This window comes from Passer montanus, unplaced genomic scaffold (genome assembly GCF_014805655.1).
Source record: "Passer montanus isolate IOZ18808 unplaced genomic scaffold, ASM1480565v1 scaffold1, whole genome shotgun sequence".
NCBI classification, from domain to species: domain Eukaryota; kingdom Metazoa; phylum Chordata; class Aves; order Passeriformes; family Passeridae; genus Passer; species Passer montanus.
In genome coordinates, this window is record NW_024356504.1 from 19142630 (window position 1) to 19162702 (window position 20073).

General features: G+C 48.1%; 1 protein-coding gene across 1 annotated transcript in view; it reads right to left on the bottom strand.

The window, feature by feature from the left end:
- Positions 1 to 20073, bottom strand: part of ITGB5 (integrin subunit beta 5) — a 56844-nt gene that overhangs the window by 1799 nt on the left and 34972 nt on the right. Inside the window, exons 11-13 of the mRNA XM_039702118.1 lie at positions 4971 to 5285; positions 4137 to 4240; positions 565 to 681 (exon numbers count right to left, since the gene is read on the bottom strand). Coding sequence (XP_039558052.1) covers positions 565 to 681; positions 4137 to 4240; positions 4971 to 5285 — 536 coding nt within the window. The remainder of the gene's footprint in view (positions 1 to 564; positions 682 to 4136; positions 4241 to 4970; positions 5286 to 20073) is intronic.

A 20073-nucleotide genomic window follows, 5' to 3' on the forward strand; every position in this document is an offset into this window, starting at 1 on the left:
CGCCAGCTTGTCCTGCAACACCACGATGGGTTTTCTTTGAGCAACTGCATTGCATGTGATTAAAATATTGCTGGGAAGCACAGCTGTCTGCACAGCCTGTGGAGGGGAGTAGGGACATGCAGCCCTTACACTGCCTGGATCAGAACTCCTTGGCAATGTGGAATTCCTTAGGTGGTGCAGGGCTTTCCCAATATCCTGACTTAACCAGCAGCTGCACCAGGTGTCCTCTTCTGATGTTTTTGTTCACAGGGGCTTTATCTCCAAATCAAGCATACTTTTTGCTACTTAAATAGGCTTCAGTTAATTCAGCCTCCTAAAGCTCTTCAGCCACTTGCTGGCAATGCTGATGGCTCACATGCAAGGTTTACTCTCACACTTCTTTTTACTAAGTTGGGAGCATTTGGAGCTGGGTTTCATCACTGCAAAACACTTCAGTCTAAATCACCCTGATTTATCTGCTCACACATGCAGCCAGCCATTTTGTAGCCCCCAGGCTCCCAGCAGCCCATCACCTCTCCTGAGGCTGCCAGTGCTGTCAAAAAAGAAACCCAAGGGAGGGCCAACCTGGCTCCTTGAGGACGGTGAGGTTGGATTTTCCACTGGGAAGCTCCAAGTAGGTGAACTTCATGACACAGTTGTTCACTGGGTAGGCACAGAGAATTGCATTGGGGTCATCCGTTTCTGGAAACAGATGCAAGAATCACAGGATTTTGTAGAAGTTTTTATACACTAAACACTATTAAAAAAAAAATTCCTAAACACCGCAGAACTTTGGTACTGTAATTTTTCAAAGAAATGCTTCCAACACCCTCTATTTTTTCATGTAATTCCTCCCTAAAAACCTGCAATGGTGTGGGTTCCCTGATTCTGAACTAGTCACCCTGTCTAACAGGCTATGTTTAAACTGCAATACAGCACTTGGTTGACTTAGCTGGCAGGTTCAGTATTAGGAATTAGCACAGCTCTCCCCTGCAAGATAAGCAGAGCTTTCCAGGGATGCCTGGGAGCAGAGGAATGGGGAGTAAGCCTGGAAAGCGGCACAGTTTGATCACAACTCATACAAATTGTAACTGAGCAGTGTCCAGATTTACTGCTTGAGAAAATGTAGCACTTGGCAAACACTGCATAGCAAACAGACTCAACCTCACACGCACACACATTCTTCCTTCATGCAAGTCTGCTTCTGCAATAAATGCCATTTTTTTCTTAATTTGCTAAATCTCTTGAAGAGTGGAAGGTGAAGGGAAAACAAGGGGCACTGACTCAGACAGGGCCAGCAGCAGCCCATGGCCAGCTTGTGCTCCAGCTGTACTGAATGGCTCCAGCTCCGGAAACGGCTGAGAAATTTGTTTTCAAAGAGTGAGATAGAAAAGGAAAATGGGAAGGGGAGGAGGGAGGGAGGGGTTGCAAGGATGATGTGTAGACATGGGAGTTGCAAGAAATGAGAGGACTTATTCCCAGAGCCATGTGAGTGCTGTGTGTTTGTGTCTGACACACCACAGCACCAGACAGAGCCTGGTCACTGTCAGTGCTGCCTGAGGAAGGCTGCTTCACAGAAGCAATTTAAGATTGAGCAAAGCCATCACCTAAGGTTTGCAGATCTAGTTTAAGGGGTGATTTCAGCAGAGCCACTGCCCTGCACAGCCACAGCTCATTCAATGCCCCCATTGTAGGGACAGTGACTGGAGGGAGTTGGGGAAGCATCTCTGGCTGTGACAGGAGCACAGCTCTGCAAGCCTGCAAGGGCTGAGAGTTTAATGGGACAGGAATTTGGGGACCCAGTGCTGTTGGCTAGCAAAGACATGCATGACCTTGTCTTAGGCACCTGGAAATAGCTTTCCACAGCTCTCATATCCATGCCTGTCATGCTGAAAAATGATTGCATTAATGGCCACTGCTATGCTGGCCCCTTAGCTCTCCCCTGTCTGTTTGTTTTTCCTTTCAATGCCTTTGACCTGCATCCAGTTAAAAGATTAATACCCTCCATTTCAACAGCTGAGCTCAGATGCAGCTGCCCCTCTGGTGAGTCCTGACACGTTTCTGGTGTGGACAAACCTCAGCTGTTCCTATCCTGGGACAGGAAAACCTCCTCTATCTACACAGTAGTAGCAAAGCATGGGCTGGAAAAGTGCTGATTGTTACAAAGCAAAGTAGTAATTAAATTAATATAGATAATACTTCCATGTTTCTTGACTAATGTCCTTTTGAGTTGAGCAGAAAATCTTAGTTCCTGTAGATTTAGTTGCTTTCACTCCCATCCTTGCACCATTATTTCAGTAAAAGACACAGTGATTAAAGTCTCAATAGTAATGATTTCTGTTGAGCTTCACTAGCTTTCAGAGATCACATGTCAACAGAGAGAGGTGTGAGGGCTCCACTGAGTTTTTAAGTACACTGATGTGTGCTGCTGCCAGGTTCAGCTCAGAGCAGGACCTGTCCTGCTCCTCTCATGCTGAAAGCTCCTCTCTGGAACTAGCAGGAATGCAAAGGAATGCAGAACCAAAGGAGATCCTGCAGAATCCAAAGCAAGCCATACAAGCCTCCCAGGAGGCAGCTTCTGGCTCGTGAGTCCAATGACAGAGACCTCTGCTCTACAAAGCTTTGAAGCCCTGACTGCATCGTATCCAGAGACAAAAGGCAGCTGGGATGCTCAAGGCTGTGTTCATTGCAATTTGATATTTAAGAAGGTCCCATCTTCCTCTGCCAGGACAATACAGACCTATGTATTCTGTGACAAATATCTGCCTTTCAGCAGGGACTTGTAATATGTGCTAAATTATACAAAGGCACTTGAAAACCAGCATTTGGCCAAGTCTGCCTGTGAAGAAGTCCATAGTCCACAAGAACTTTCTTCAGGAATATTTTGCTTTACCTCTTTCTCTAACAGCTCAGATCTCCAAACTACAAAGTGCCTTGAGCTCCCAAGATCACAGCACTGTGTGCAATCTGACTGCAATAGTTCAACGGAAGCATGAAAATAATTCCCAAAAATGTCTTAAAGCAGCAATCTGGCTGTTTTTTCTCTGAAAGCCATGCAGGGGGCTGGCAAACTACAGCCCAGCCTCACCTTCCAGGGAGCAGGCAGAGCAAAAGCTGACCTTGGCACAGTACACTAACCAGGCAGGAGGGATGAGCTTTCATTCCCAGTATGTGCTGGCCAGACAGGCATTAAAAAGGAGTTTTGTGTGTTTTGAACTTCCAAACCTCTCACAGAGTGCTGGTGCAGGTGCAATCCCTGCTAAACTGCATGGTGATGGAGAGAATGAGAGCAAGGGTCCCAAAGGGAAGGGTAGGAAACTCCACTGGTCATAATTTAGAAGTGGGGCACTGGATGTGAGAGGAGTCAATGGGAAAAACATCACCTGCAGACAGCTTAGGAGGAAGTGAGTGAAAGGCTGAGCAACGTGTGGGACTCCCACCTCTATAAACTAAGGAAGAGGAGGAAATGCCAGATGCAGACAGTAACTTACCCCTGCTTGATCTCCATCCCTCCCTCCAGAGATATTGCTAAGGCCAAGGCCAGGATTGTGATTAAATCTGTTACAAGTCTGAATCCACTCTACTCCCCTAAACAGTAACCAGGGACTCCCAGAATATATCTTGAAAAGAGTGGGGAGAAAGTCATCTGCTGAGAGATGCACATGTGGGGTGACCTCTAGAAGAGGACACAAGGACAGGAAATTGCCAGGGGGACTTGTAGTAGTCAGTTCCACCAAAGCAGAACTCATTTTCAAAACTGCTTTGCTTTCTTTTACCAGCTCAGTTCTTCCAAGATGAAACATCAGAAGGTTAGAAAATGCTTTTTCTTAGGTGATACTTTGTCCTTTTGCACTCTCTCATGACTCCTCCATCTGTCTCATGTGACCTCACCCCACTCTCTCTGCTCCCTGCACTGGCAGTAGTGGTGAGATGTTATTTAAAATCAAAGAGTTTTTTACTTCAGTATGGATTATAGCCCGGAGAGAGCATCACACATACCACACATACACATATTCATACTACCTACACACACACATTTCTAAATACCAAGTGCTCCCTGAGGCTTTCTTTACAGATATGTCTTAGTCTGATTAAGAAGAGTTCAATGCCAGAGTCACCAATTCCCACCACCTATAGTCCTGCTGCTGCCAGCTTACCAAGAACATCCACAGTGGTGATGATCTCATCCTTGCAGTGCTTTTGGCAGGTTTGGTTATCAGCCAGTCTTCCTGAGTTAAACAGCTTGCATTCTATACAATCCCTGCAGTAACACACACACAGAGGGGAAGATTAAGCACACGTCAGAAACTTCATGAACACAGGGATTCAGCCCTTGGGAAGGGACTCCCTGGGTGCTGGTCTGGAGGCTGCACATCTGCACCACAACATGCAGCTTCAGGGCTGGGCATTTCCATCACAAGGATGGATTTATTAGGATTCAATGAAAGTGCAAAGGATTCAAAGAAGGTGCAAAGCAGCTGATAGGTTTGGGGTCTGTTTGCCCTTTAGATGTTAGGATCTGCACATCAGCTACTGCAAAATCGATCCTGCCTGAGATCAAGGCAGTCAGTCCTGCTGCTCTGTGCTAATCTGAGGCTGATGCCTGGGGCACCTTCATCACCGTAAGGCAGGGGCAGTGATTCTGATTCCAGTCCTCCCCTCCTCTGCAGCTCAGAGCTCTCTGCACCCAGATATCTGCAGCTCAGAGTGCAGCAAAACTGGGGTTGCCAGCCTTTCCTGCAGAGTGAGACAGCACTGGAAATGAGCAGGGATATGAATCTCCATGAGCACTAGAGCAACAAAACTTGTTGCTGCTCTACCTGGGATACTGTCAGGCTGCTTAGCATGGGCTCCTAGCAGCAGCAGGCTTGCTTGTGGCTGATCACACATTTAACAAAGCAGAAGTAATTCCTTAGCTGAAAAGTCTCCCAGGAACCAAAGAGCTGCCCTTCCCACCAGCGAGAAATCCCTCCTGAACTGCCTGTGAGTACCTTTTAGTGCTACAGACACCCGGGCAGGTGGGACACTTCTCACAGGTCTCTCCGAAAGCGCCTGGCTCGCTGCACTGACACCTGCCGCAGACGCAGGCCCCGCGGCCGCTGCACATCTGCCCGTCGCTGGAAACACAGCTGTCCGTCTCCGTGGAGCAGTTGCAGTTGTCCCCGATGTACCCAGCGTGGCACTTGCACTCCCCGCAGTGGCACTCCCCGTGACCTGAAGGTGAGAGCAGGGGAGAGGTGAGAGCAGAATCCAGGGCCACCAGTGGGTGCTGTGGTTGGGAGGGATCAGCAGCCCAGCAGGAAGAGCTGCCAGAGAGACCTTACTTGGCAGGGCAACAAACAGATGCTGATGGGAAACACTTAGATATCAAATTATTATCAAAATTCAGCAGCAAAAAATACCTACTCATTGCTCTTCCAGCTTCCCTCTATAGCTGCTCAAGACAAATGGGCACCTCCCTCTTCCTACTTTTATATTAAATAATCTCTTCTTTCTTTGTCTACATCAAGAAATATTAAGATGGGAATGGAATACTGCTTCCTTGCTGGTTTTGAGCCCAGAGTTTAGCAGCAAAAAGCCTAGCAGGTTGCCCACCTCATAAAGTATTTCTTTCCCTTTCTTCTTAACAATTTTACTTAAGAAGTTCTCTTAAAAACTTTTAAAAAAATTGTATCAACAAGCACTATTTCCTGTGTCCAAACAATACCCAGACAGAGCATGAAGGTTGCTGGGGCCAGCTGAGTCCCCTCACCAGGGAGCAACTCAGTGTAGCTCACAGCAGAAACGGATGGAGAAACCAAGCCAGTAAGGTCTCTCCTCCACTGAAGCATCCCCTGGGAGCTACGGGGTTTAGTGAAGGGCTGAGAAAGTCAACAGGCTCCAAGGCTGTCAGTGACAGCGAGTGGAGTGGCTGTCCACTGAGCAGCTGGTTTCAGAGAGGCATCCATCTGCTGGGATTGCTCGAATTCTTCCGTGGCCAGTCCCTAGGAGAAGGGATGCCTTTGCAGGCACAGTTTACAGAGCTGAAGGGTTTGTACACAAGGCTCATCAGCAACCTAATTACAGCTCAGCTTTTCCACTGGAAAGAGCCTTGAGCACCCCAGACATGATAAATTATATACACGCTCCTTTCATCAACATAAACCCACAGATCTCCCTGCCTCTCCCACTGTGCCAAGATTACCAGAGGCTGTGGATTGCCAAGCTATATCCCCTGCCAAAAGTCACAGGAGCACCTTCTGTTTTACTAGGCATCTCATATATCCCAGCACATCACAAGTTGTCCTTCTACAGCCTCTTCTGCTCTCCCACCGTTTGCTTTGGATCCAGCCTGCATATTCAAACATTTCTGGAGAAAGGAGATTATGTTTACAAGATCTTTAGAGGTGACCTCCTTCTGTGCCTACATCTGATGGAGATTAAAATCCCTCGCTCTGCTTGCCTTCACAATGACAGCCTTGCCCTTTCCTCAGACAGAAAGCTCTGGGTTTGAGCCCATGGGCTCAGCTACATCCACAGCTGCTGCTGTTTGGGGCAGCTGCAGAGTGGGGGACTCCCAGGACCATCACTTCACAACCAAAACAAATGGGGTGTCTGGCTTTTATTCATAATTAATTCAGGTGTCTGGGCTCTCACATACAGCAGGTTTTGTGCCTCTATGGCAATGCAAGTGACCAAATGAGCTATAAACTATGGTTTTGATAAAGGGCACTATTTCAAGGAATCCAAAGCAGCTGGCGATTAGTAAGTGTGCTCAGGCTTGAATTTGAACTCTGAGGGCCAAGAGAAGCAAGCTGATGGTATTCATATCACCCCTCAGCTCTCCTAGGACACCACAGAATGCAGCACAAGATGTGACTCCAGAGGAAGTGTGTCTCTGGACAATTAAATAGTTCTGTTTTTAAAGGCATCAGTGCTAGGTCATAGGAGGCTAGAAAGACTGCATATCCCTTCCAGCCCCTGGCAGGCTGGAGGTGGAGCCTGAAATTACTGTTCTGGGGAAGGGAAATGGCCATTTGCAAATAATGCATCCTATTAAACCACTGTGATTGGAAAACTTAAGAAACAGCATCTTAAAGGATGTGGTTTTATTTACTGATGGGGATGAAGAAAAAGCCATTCTGTATGAGGGTGACTAAGTGTGGGGTGTGAGCTTAAAATGTCAAAACATGTTGACATGTGTTTCCTGCCTTGGCCACACTGGCTTAGTGTTCAAGAAGTCACTGGCTGAAGCTCATCATGGTCAATGTGCCAAGAGCAGAAATTTCCATCTTGACCTTCACTGGCAAAGATGTCACAGTCTCCACTGCTTCCATCAGCTTGAAAGAGTGGCCACTCCTGCAAGCACCATGAGCTACACTTCTGGTGCCATCCATCTCCCACACAGCCTGCAGACTACAGAAACTCAGTGAATGAGAAACATTTGTTGTTCATATGGGCACAATAAGAGTTGTCCCACTTTTCAACATCCACCTGGAGCATCCAAGGTGGGAATACACTCCACCCTCTCACTAGGGACACAAACTGAGAGGAGTCCTGAGGCTACGTGGCAGCAAGGCTTTTGGTGACAGTGACCCAGAGCTGTGGTTTGCAGTGTTACCCAGTACCACACGTTGCAGCACAGTGTGCTGCTCCTTCCCAGTCCCAGCTCTCTCTCCCACGGTCCCACACGGTGCTGATGTGGCTAAGCAGTCTCTGTGCCATTGTGCCTGCAGGAAACCTTCCACCACCGTGCCCATGATGAACCCAGTTTCACTTCCCAGTTTCATTTCCATGGCAATGTGTCCTCAAGGAGCGTGTGTTTCAAGACACCTCTGCACCAGCAGCAGTCTCGTGGTACAGGACGTCACCCTGGACTTTAACCCCCTTGAACCTTCTGAGTTTATACATTCTCTGCTAAAGCTGGTTTGTGAAGCCAAAATACATTAATTGTGTTCTCCAAACATAATAAGAGATGTTTTCTTCTGTTCCCATATTCAAAATGAGACAAGCTTAGAAGTTTAAAAGATCCAGATCTAACTAGGAAATTAAATGCTCCCCCTGAATTTGATAACATTCTTTCCAGTCAGCTCCTGACCTTCAGGGCAGGGGGCTAACACAAAACACATGTCAGGAGGCTGCAGAAACCTGCTGGGAGGGTGTGCACAGGAAAGCAATGCTTCTGTGTGGGGAAAGCAGTCCCCAGACTGAGCTTTACTAGTCTGGGACCCATCTGGGCAGGAGCCATGGGATGCACTGCTCCCAAGGACACCACCAGAGGGGTTGAAACTCACAGCCCAGCTGGTGCTTCCACCTCTCCCCATCCCAAAACACATCCCCATCCCACTGCTGTGCCCTGGCTGGGCTGCACATCTCACTGTCACTCAGGCAGCTTCTCCCAGGACATCCCACCATCCTCATTTCAGCCCAGCTGCCCCCCAGGATGGCAGCCACAGCCCAAATCCTCCCTGCCCCCAGCATGGCACCGCACAGACCCAGCCTGGCACCCCCACAGCAGCGTTCTTCCCAAGCAGGGTCATTCCCAGATCAGGATAGCAGCTTCTGGCAGAAGCTTCCAGCCTCTGACCCTGATTTCATCCCAGCCTTCCTGAGAGCAGGCTGTGACCCTGCTTGGCAGGACAGCCCGTCTGCCCTCCGTGATAACCGCGCCTTAGGAACTGCACCAAGAGGTCTGAAACTCAGTTCACTAAAAGCTCTGTCCCGTTTCATAGAAGGTGGTCTCCCCAAACCCGCCTACTTCTGGGGACGACAAATTCATGCAAAAAACACCAGCTTTCTTTTGAAAGAAAAAACATGATCCTAGTTTTTAAGGAGAGGTGGAAAAGGTTTGAAAACAAGCCTCCTCCAACACTCCTTTTTCCCCCATCTTCTAGAACATTAAACTGATGTGCCTAACATACAAGAAAAACAAGTCATGATTTTTAAGCCAGTTCAGTGGTTTCTGAGCACTCAGGAGGAGAAAGATCATACTGTATTTTGCTCCCATTACATCAAACCATTTATTTTTGTGCCTCTGTGCTCACATCCAGACTTTGGGTCACAATCTCCGAAAGGCTGTGCTTTTGTCATTTTTGGTTATTTGAACAAGTAGACTGAAATAGAAAAAAACCTACAGGAAAAACGACTAAGAGAAATAAGTCATGGCAAGCAATTTCCACATTCTCCAGTGTCATCCCTTTAACAAGCCCTGGCTGCTTCTTCACCCAGAGAGCCCCAGTGAAGAAGGGGTCCAGAACCATGGATCAAAAACATCTGCTTATGAGAGAAGTCAAACCCTACAGACAGAGGGCACTGCTTGAGCACCAGTTTTGTGCCAGACCTCCCAATCTCTCAGCAAAAGTGGTTGATGTCTGAGGGAGAGGCTCTGTGAACAGCACGTTTTGAGTGGGAGGAAGAAGGGCAGCAGAAAAGCCTTGGAACACTTAGAAAACATAGGGCTTTTCATTTGGGAAAAGGCTAGGGTAAGACACAGTGCCTGCTTAGGCAAATAAATCATCAGCTTCCCTAGTCATTTCTTTCCATGGCTCAAAGCAGGCAGTGCTGCACATGAAGAGGCCAGGCCAGGCAGCCTGCCCACGGCACAGCTCTGGCCCAGGGCACTGCCAGATGGTCAGCACCCACAGGGACTTGGAGAGAGCTCCAGGAATTTCAAACAGCGGGGATGGGTTCAGGATCCACTCCCTGGGTCATGGCAGTCCAGCAGGGAAAACGAGGGAGGCAGGAAGGCAGGAGCATCCCCAACCCCTGGAGCCCACTGAGCATCACAACCTCCTTGTGCTAAGGAGGCTACTACAGAAACACAGACAGACAAATGTCAAGGGTTCAAGGTTTCTGTGTAACCTGGAATTCATCCGACTGCCTCCACTCACACCAGGAGAGAGCTTGCCCACAGTCATTTATCCACAATGCAATACTGAAGCTGCAAAACAAACACTAAGAGGTTAATAGGAAGCAAATAGTGCTTTTCTGAATGTTACTGACACCAGACACCATGGATCTGTGCATCTTCCCATTGCAATGGATGCTCATATCCTGAAGCATATGGATTTAACCAAGATTTCAATCCCAGCACTGGGCTCACCAATCATCAAAAACAGCACTGGAGATGCAGAATAATTAAACCAAAGGTGAAGAAATAAATGCAGGCTTGAGCTGCTAATTCAGCCATGGGTACAAGTCCCATCACCAGCTGACATTACTGCCAGCATCCCCCACAGCGCAGCACTGCCATTACAAACCCCCCCCCTCAGCACTCCAGTTTATCCTCACTTGGGAATTTCTGGGTTCAGGGAGAAATGGACAAGGAAGACATGGTTTTGGAAACTGCTGTTTCATGAAGCAGCTGAAAGCTATCCGTGGCAGGCAGATTTCCTGTGGCAGCCCTGGCCAGCCTTTCCTCATTTTCCTTCTCTCTGCTAAAGAAGTGAAGCTGAAATGCAACCACGAGATACAGCTGATGATCCATCAGAAAGCCAAAATGGGCAGTGAGGAGTCATTTCCTGAAAGAGATCTAAAGCTGCATTTCTTAAAATAAAGCCTTCCTTTTTTTTTTTTTTTTCCAAGTAAGCTCAGCACTCCACAAATCCTTTCTACTTCTACTTTCATTAGCTCCTCAGCCAAGCCTGTCACATGTGGCCTTTTGGATGGAGACGCAGAGCTGGGAATTGGAGATTTCAGGTCCTGCTGCCAACTCTGTTACTGATGCAGGGAGAGCTATGGGGCAAGGGCTGGTGCCAGATCCTCCCAGGGACACAGAGCTTTTATCCTGGGATGGATGTGCTGCTCTCCTTTGAGCCATGGGCCAAAATACCATCCCACCACTCTAGGCACGTGCTCATCCTTGGCTTTGTTACCCTCTAAGTACCTGACATGGAAGGCACTGCAGGAACTGCCAACAATTCATATTATTCCTTAAGCCAGATCAGAATTGGGTGGTATGTGTGAATCTTCTGGTGTTTTTGCCCCTACTGTGTCTCTCTCCAAACCTCTAACTCAAAAAGGGCCACTGTCCCTTCCTGTCAACCTCCACCTGTCCACATGCAGGTGTTCACTGGGTGTCCCATGGTACATAGCAACTCCTCTCCCACAGCAGTGCTCCCCTCTCCCCCAGCTCTCCAGCCCTCACAGATTTGCTCACAAATGAAACCCTCCTGAATGCAGAGCTCTCCATTTGTTTCCTTTCTACCTAAAAACCCTGACAAATAAAACTGCTTAAAAAAACCCCCATTTTCCACTTGGCCCTCCCAGTCCTGCCCAGATACCACTAATACCCACGGGCAGGTCAGAGCCAGGAGCTTCTCCCCCACTTAGAAACTTCCTGGCCTGTCTCTGCTCAGATCTGCTTATACAACTCTGCACTTCAGCTTTAGTCACTGTGGAGGCTCTGGAACATTTGGAAACACGAGGGGACATATGGCAACCATGCAGTTGCTGAAAGGCATAGAAAAGGCTTGAGAAAAGCTACGGTGTTGCAACCCTTCCACCAACACACCATGCTCCAGGATGGATAAGCTTCATCCTTTGCTCTGACACCTGAGCTGACTCCTACCAGCTCCTACTACCCAAAAAACCTCCAGATATGTTCTTAAAATAAAATTTGTCTCCAAAACCAAAGCTGTGTGATCCCAAATCCCTAAAGTCCAGGGCCAAATTCTATGGTTCAGATCCATCCTTAAAAAAAAACAGCAGTTTAAATCCCTTCCTGCTGAAGCACAAGTGGGTTGAATGTCCTTTCTGATGGACTCTGTTGAGAGGAGTGGGCTCTAGAGTAGAGAGAGATTCTTCCTCTGCAAAATGCAGTGCCTTAGGAGCCTTGCCCAGTGCTGTGTTTGGATGCAAACACATAATTTGGTGCAAGTTCACCAAAGGTCCATGGTTTTGTAAGAGATTTCTCCCTTAACAAAGTACCTGGAAAAAGTCAGGATATCACTCAAAGTAAGACAAAGAAAAAGAAAAAGAGACAGGATGAACACACAGGCTGTGCTGCGCTTCCCTTTCAGGTCAATTATGTAAGCTCAATTTTATAAATAAAATTCACAGGTTGTCAGTGCATGTCAACAAGAAATGCAGAGACCCAGAATTCCACTCACCTGCTGATCTAAGACTTTCTGCCTTTAAGCCCCAAATACAACATTCATTTCCAATTGTGCATTTCTGTCAATGACCATCACCAGAGAGACCAAATTCAGACACCAAGCTCACGGAGATGCTGGCCAGTAGAGCATTTAAAGAGAGTTTGTTCTAAGACCATCTAAGCTTTATTTTCTGGGTTCATCTTGCGTTTTTTGGAGCTTTCTATGGGGTTTTTTGCCCTGGGAGGGGGCAGCTGCACAAGACAGGGGGTTTGGGTACATGCATGCATCTTCAGATGAGATCTCAGGTTGCAGCCCACTCGTTGTGCCACTTTAAGAGCAGAGCCCCAAAGACAGAGCTCTGGCTCCCATAAAGATGTCAAAGACGTCACTCCTGTATTCTTTGATTCTGCTGGGCATTTAATGGCTCATTAGCATGCGTTCACACTTGCTAAGGGTCCGCTCAGAGACAAGGAGAAACGGCAGTGAAAAGAGGCAGGAACAGCAGCGCTCTGTGCGGCTTGGCCCTCGAGGAGCTGCTGCCAGATTTGGGGAGAGCTGCAAGGCTTGGACAGCAATAAGAGCCTGGGCAGGGAGAAAGAAGGGGTAACAAAGGGCAGCTTTGCCCTTTCGTGCCAGGAATAGAGACTCTGGGAGAGCAGTACTCCATACACTGGGGAGAGAATGTCCAGCCTAGTTGCTGTTTCAGTGAAAAACCAATACAAAGACAGGTGGTGTGAGCCAGGTGGGGCAGGCAGGGTATGCTTGCCAGGAACACCAAGGAACAAAAGGAATAAACACAGCACTGAGCACTAACACAAATGGAATCATCATTTGTGTTCCTGTGAGAAATCCAAAGATCATCAAATATCTCAGGGTGGAAGGGACCCATGAGGACCACAGAGTCCAACTCCACAATAACCAGTAACATTTCACAGGTTACAATGTCATGCTAATGGTGGTGTAATAACAAATACTGCATTTAACTGCTGTGAAAGAAATCTAGAGGAGCATATCCATGGGGCACAGAGCATTCTAGCCAAGAACCATCCACCTGTACTGGCCTGCAGCCATCTCTGACCTGAAGCACAGCACAGGAGTCATTAGCAGTGCAATTAGAGAGGGGACCAGGCATTTTTACATTGCAGCTAGGAGCACTGGCCATGCTTTCACAGGTCACAGCCAGCAGACAAGGTCACCCCATGCTGTTTGTCCCAGCCCAGAGGCATTTGAACTCTGGGATCTTCAGCCTTTTGAACAGGCATAGAGCAGGATGAGGAGGCACACGGAGGACAGGGGCACATGACTCAATATTAAACTGAAAAGAGAAGAGAAACCAGGTTAAAGGGGAAAAAATAAGTTCTGAGAGGAAGAACAAGAAGAAGAGAGAGATTGGGGAAGGATGGAAATGATGTCCTGGGAGGAAGCGGTTTCAGGAGCCACCCAAGGACTGAAGATGTGAGTAAACACATGCACTGAGTCAGCCCCATGCTCCTCCAAAAGGCCAGACTTCATGAAGATGAAATTTGGAATGCAAACACCTCCCACGTGGCTCTCAGCCCCTCTCTGCAATGAGACTATGAGCCACAGCTCCTGGAGATGAGCAGACCCAGAGCACCACGGGACACCCTGCTGAATTTGGTCCTGGCTGATGCTCAGGAACCCTTTGCCCACAAGTTAAAATCAAACACTTCTACAGAGGAATGCTACTGCCAGCCAGCCACTCACACAACCCTAGTGTGGAATCTCTCTACAGCCTTTCAAACCATCTGGGAGCTCAGGGCTGGGTGTCCCTGCCCTCAAATAAGCCTTCCCTGCACAGAAGGTGCCACCCTGGCACAGCGAGCACATGATGCAAGCACAGAGCACCACAGGCTGCCCACAGCCTCAGGTGAGCATGTCCCAGACACCTCCCTGCAGTTTCTGCTCCTCTTCACACTGTGTGAAGAGCAGACTTTCTCAATGACTCTCCACACTAAAGGCTGAGAGGTTTCAAGTGTTGCTCTCAGAGCTCACTGCTGTCTGGCAGAGCACGGCCAGACCCAAGGCACCAAGGGAAGCAGCCCAGGTTGACCCCAGGGCTCAGACACCAGCTCTTGTTGCCAGAACGAGGCCCAAAAGCCAACATCCCACATGTGTCAGCAGCAGCAGGCACCTCCACAGTTCCTTCCTCACCTGTGGAAATGTTTTCTAAATCACTGCTTGAGCAATCACATTCTGCTGCTACAAAATGTTGCAACAGCATGGCAGCCCCACACTCCACAGGAGGGCAAGCAGGAATACCAACAGTTCAACAGCTGGCCTAAGAAAAGTTCTGGTTTATGGAAACACACATTTAAAGAAAAAAAAAGGCATTTTTCTTGATCTGGGACTTAGACATTGTGCAGCCAAATGACACTGGACACACAGCCAAACAGCATTTGCAGGGAGCTTGCAAGCAGGGCAAGAGTGGCATCAGTCTGAGCAGGATGAAGGTGGATTCAGTTAACCACAGTCCTCAGCCCTGCCTGCTCCAGCTGACCTGGTCCTTTTTTTTTTTTTTTTTTTTTTTTTTAAGCTGACCCACTGGATTGGAATAAATGGAGTTGACCTAAACCCTCCAATTCTTTACAGCAATCCATGTGATGAGAGTCAGCAGAACAGCTTTGCAGTTTAACCCCAGAAAAGGAAGAGGACAGCAGAGGTGCCCCATTTGGTTTGTTCCTTATTAAATGTTTGTAGTCTGTTCTTACTGGAGCCCAACTGTTTCACAGGTGGAGGAGGGATGTCAGGTGGAGAGGGGATGCCCACCCAAGAGTGACACCAGGCACAGGTGCTCTGGGATCAGCTCCTCACGGCTATGGGACACAGCAAGTCAGAGGTTTATTTTTCCTTCTTATTCAGGGGGGTTATTTTGTTTCATCCATTTATTCCCTGGCTCACAGACATCTCAGGACAGGACCCTTGGCAGAGCAGCTCCTGCAGGTGATAAAAGCAAAGGCCAAATGGGAATGCACAAAGGAGAAAGGTCTTTAGAAAACTTGAATATGCAGTCTGAGTTTTGACCACATTGTAAAAGAGAGATGCAGTGCCACCTCCTTGTTGTCTGTTCTGGGCATAAGGTCCCCTGGTGCAAGTGGCACTGTAGACAAGAGACCTCAGGGTGCCTGAAACCAGGTTTGTGGGCTCCCAAGGGCACTCTGTGCCCCACACAGTGTGACAACACACACAGACTGCTGTGTCTTCCAGCCCAGACTCCTCCTCCTACCCTGCTCTTTGGGGGGAAAATGGGCGTTCACAGTGCTACAACTCCCTAATGATACAGGGGTTTGTTTCAGAGGACTTTACTTAGTTCTGCTCACCCCAAACCCCTCTCCCATGCCCTGCACCCCGCAGCCACTGACCCCTGTGCCCCCAGCCTGCTGCTAATGACTGGGACTACTCACAAAGCAACTGGTACTGTGAGGTTACAGCACAGTGACCCGAGCTGACACTGCATCCTCTGTCACCAAAACAAGTCTCAAATATGCTGGTAGATGTGTGCTCCCCATCCTCCTCCCACATGGGAAGCACAGAGGGATTGACCTGCGGGGCAGCTGCCCCAGAGACGGAGCTGCATCTCCCCACAGCTGCCTGGCTCACAGCTGCACCAGCACTTAGCAACACCCAAAGGTTTATTTTTAACTTCCATATCTATATGGTCCTTTTGTCTCTCTTCTTCAGGTTCTCTTTTACTAAGCAGTGCTCAGAAAAACCTACAGATAACAAGACTTGACGTGACTTAAAAGGAAGCATTGCAGATGTGGTTTAGGCTCTGTTCCCTCTCTTCTTTCTGCCACAGGCCACCCTCTTCCCTTCTGGCAGGGGTACATTCGTCAAAAGCCACACCACCTGCAGCACAACCACAGACAGCGGGCACAAGGGAAGCTCTCCTTCCTCCCCAAACCACACTCAAACATCACCTGCACCTCAGAGGTTAACAAATCAAATACTACCCATTTCTTTCTTAACAGCGGCTTCTGCTAAAAATTTAGGCATTAGGAATGAAAATAATTAAGATCAAAAATAAAATGCTGTTGTGTGTCTGAAAGATGTGGATCACCTTTATTCTCACATCTGAGCTTTCAGAGGCACACCAGCATCCTCCATCCAAGAGGCAGAATTATTGCCACCCAGGATGGTAGCTTCATTCACCACTGGGTAGGTGAGTAGTAATGTGGAAGAAAATCTATTTTCTTATCCTCCTAATGTGGAAGGAAGTCTATTTCCAGATAACGTGTCCATGGGCACAGTGATTTGTATAGTAACAGATCCCATCCAAATCCCCAGGGTGGAGATACCAGCGGGGGAATCAAACCCAAGTGCCACTCTCAAAGCATGGAGCTCTAATGCAGGAGCAGAGACCAGGGCACTGGCACTGAGCCATCGTCCCACTGGCTGTTAAATGTGTTATGGACAGGGTACAGTGAAAACAAATTGCAAAAGCACGAGTGAGGTTTCTAATTTGAGGCTGTGTTAAAACAAAACAAAACAAAACAAAAAAGCCTCAAATCCCTGCGTCTTAGTACAGGCTAAAACCTCCCTGAGCTTCCCTATTTACTAAAACCAAGAGAGGAAGCATTCAGAAGTAAATACTGAGGACTTCAATGAGCTCAGCAGTTTTTGTAGTGGTTTGGGCAGGGCAGCTGGAGCCACATCGCGCGTCAGCTTGGCTATTCTCTGCAAAACAAACCCCGAAATTTCAATGAGCTGTCTCTTCCCACATCCCATCTCAGAAGTGATTCTGACACCTGCATGTACTTGCAGATGTGACACCTGATGCTCTGTGGCTGATCTGAGTTTTCTGTGTCACTGGAAGCCCTGTGCTGGTAAGGGAGGCCAGACCAGCTCCTGTGCTCCAAGGCATCCCCATCGTGCTGTGCTTTAGCCAGCCACGACCTTCAGTCACCTTTACCAGTTCAGATCCTCACAGCTGCTCACAAGCTAGAGAGACTAGCTTCATTTACGGATGCAAAATTGTTGCTAAATCTGATTTATTATAATTCTAAAAAAAAAAAAAAAAAAAAAAAAAAAGAGAGAAACCACAAAAAACTCCCCGAAAGCTGGACCACCAGCGGTAGCTGCCGTGCTGCTCAGGCAGTATGGATTTTCACAATGAGATTTTTTGTGTTTTAGGGGGAGGAAGGGCTGCAGCATGACAAGTGCTCTTCTGTAATTAGTGATGTGCCTGTCTACAACCAGAGTCCTGGGCTGAAGAGCACACAAATTACACTCACACAGGGAGCTGGGGAACAGGAGTGGTGGGTAACAGGATATTTCTTTAGAGACCCATATGATGCCACATTACTCTGTGTCCCTCCATCCCAGAAAAAATAGGTCTGGAGCAACTGAAACTAATGAAGCTTGGCCTCCAACAAGCCAGTCTGTCTTCATTAGAGGCAAATGTGTGATGCCCTTACTGGGGCCTCTCCTCCCTCCTGCCACCTTGTTTTATGGGACCTGCAGGAATGCAATTAGGGCAGAGATGTTTCCTCCTTTGTCAAACTGCCTGGCAGGCAGCCAAGGAGTTCAAAAGCCTGTGGGCTGTGCAGCCAGCTGCCCCTTCCCCAGCCCAGCTGCAGGCAGGAGGGATTTCTGCCCCTCTCCCATAGCCACCCCACATTTCAGAGTAGAGGGAACAGAGTGGTGTGTCAAAGATCTCAATGCAAAAAGGCAACCTCTCCACCCAAAGAAAAACTGGGAGTAAAGAAGCATTTGAGGGTTTGGGAAGCCTCTGCCTTTGTCAGAGCACAGTGCTGCAGATAACACAGGTTCATTTCTTTGGTGAGAACAGAATACTTGTGTACCCATCCCCTATGGCCCCTCCAGAAGCTGGATTAATGGTTTGAAACAGCTACTCCAGAGCTGTTACATGGGCTTGGGGAGCAGCAGAACAAATACCACTTAGTGACTAAGTGACATGGATTCTGATTTGGATGCAACTTGAATTAACATTTACTCCACAATATAAATTACTCCCTTTTCCCACTTCCCTCACAGATGCAGGAGGCATGTTAAACCTCCCACTAACAAGAATTAAATCTTGCTGCTTCCTTAGATTATTTCTCACCCAAAATCTGCTTCTCCACTTCATGAGGGGGACTACAAAAGGACTGGAGCCATAGGCAGCACTGTCTGCAGGCATCTCTCCTCTCAAATGCTGACAAAAATGAGGCTCCAATATTTATAAATGGACCCAGGAATTAATGGGTTTTTTCCTAGCCAAAGGACCAAATGCCAAGAGACAAGAAACAAGTTCATTTCAGAGTATTTCAACCCCACTTGGCTTCTGCTGGGAATACAGGAAGCCTGAGCATAACATGCCACCCATCCCTGTGTCATGGCAGTGACTCAATGGGGACAGCTTTACTAGAGATCATAAAAGGAAGAAATGCCTGCACAGTTTGGTGATGGGCTCATGCCACAGCCATGTAGGTGCAAAGCAGTTTGCCTGAGTGGATTTTTACTTCTCAGCTCAGAAATCTGTGCTCTCCTCCTGGTGCTCCCCAAAACCTCAGCTCAAGTTTGACTGGCTTTTTTCTCAACAGCTCTGTCTGGGCTGGGCACTCCAGGTTCATGGGATCACCTTGCTCAACAGCTGGGGCAGGTGATGGGCATTTGGTGGGGGACACCACAGCCTGTGTGCTAAACCTGAGGTTGGGCTCCACTGTTCAAAGCACAGTCAGTCATCAGAAATGCACTGAGGCAGTGACTGCCTTCTATGCAACCAGAGGATTCAAACAGTGTAAATAAAACCCTTGACAGCAGTGATGAGTTTCCCTCATGGGTCCAAGCCAAGAAACTCCCAAGCAAGGACAGAGACAACAATCTGCAGCAAAATCACAGCTCCCTACACTCTGCTTTTTTGGTTTGTGCTTTAGCTAAAACCTGTTGGTGTGCCCCTGCACTCCCCCCAGAGAGTGACAGGCACAGGGATGACAGAGCCTTTCAGGGACAGACACTGTGCCCAGGAAAAGGCAGAGTGAGGGCAGGGTGTCATTTCACCCCCCAGCAGGAACAGAAACAGCAACCAGCCACCATAGCAACTGCCCTGAGAATCAATCTGCTTCCAAGGCATCACCCAAGCTCTTCTGGCTTCCAAGTCTACGTGTGCTGGTAGATGGATGTTCAGTGCTGAGCTAAACACCTGGTCTTTTCTAAGAAGACCTCATTTGTAGGGGGGAGAGAGCGTGGTCTGCTGGAAGCCCCCAGCAATGTTTGTGTAGCAGAGGGCTGTTTGTTAGGGGCAGCCTTGGGCATAGCCCTGCCATGCAGGCTTGTGGTGGGCTGGGAAATCCCAAGCCTCTTGGCCTGACAAAACCACCTCAAAATGCTATGTCACTGGCACAGCGCTTGCTACAATTCAGATTTAGCATCACAGCTGCTGGAATTTATGGGAAAAAAAAAAGAAAAAAAAAAAGCCAACAGACCACCTCATGCAGCCATGCCAGACTCCATCCCATCTCTCAAGCAAAGAGCTTGCTTGGCCTCAGCCTACCCTTTGTTTTCTTTCATAGCTATAAAAAGGAGTTTTAAATTACTTTTAAAAACTTCAGCAAATCCCAAACCAGCTATGATGTGCTTCCCAGCACCAGACATCCTCCACAGGGACAGAGGCAAGCAGGTGCAACCAAAGATGCATAACTGGCTTTCCTGGGGAGCAGCAGAGCTCTAGCCCTCCTGCTGCAAAGGAAATTTGAGCAGAGGTGTGTTCTAGCAGCAACTGCTACACCAGTAACTTACAACCTGTCTTTATAGCATTGATGTCCTGCTTGCTTTTAAATACACTCCTTTTGGGTGGGATGATGCTTTCAAAGCTATGTGGTCTTCTGGAGAACTCCCAGGCAGTAGTGCTCCTAATGACTTCACAGTTGAGTTTAATTTTTCCCCTGTCTACCTTCAAACACTTTTTTTGTGCTTGCTCACCCATCTTTCCACTCATGCATCAGCAGGGAGAGCCCCACACACCCCCCAGTCCAGGCACTGTCAAGGTGGAACTGGCCTT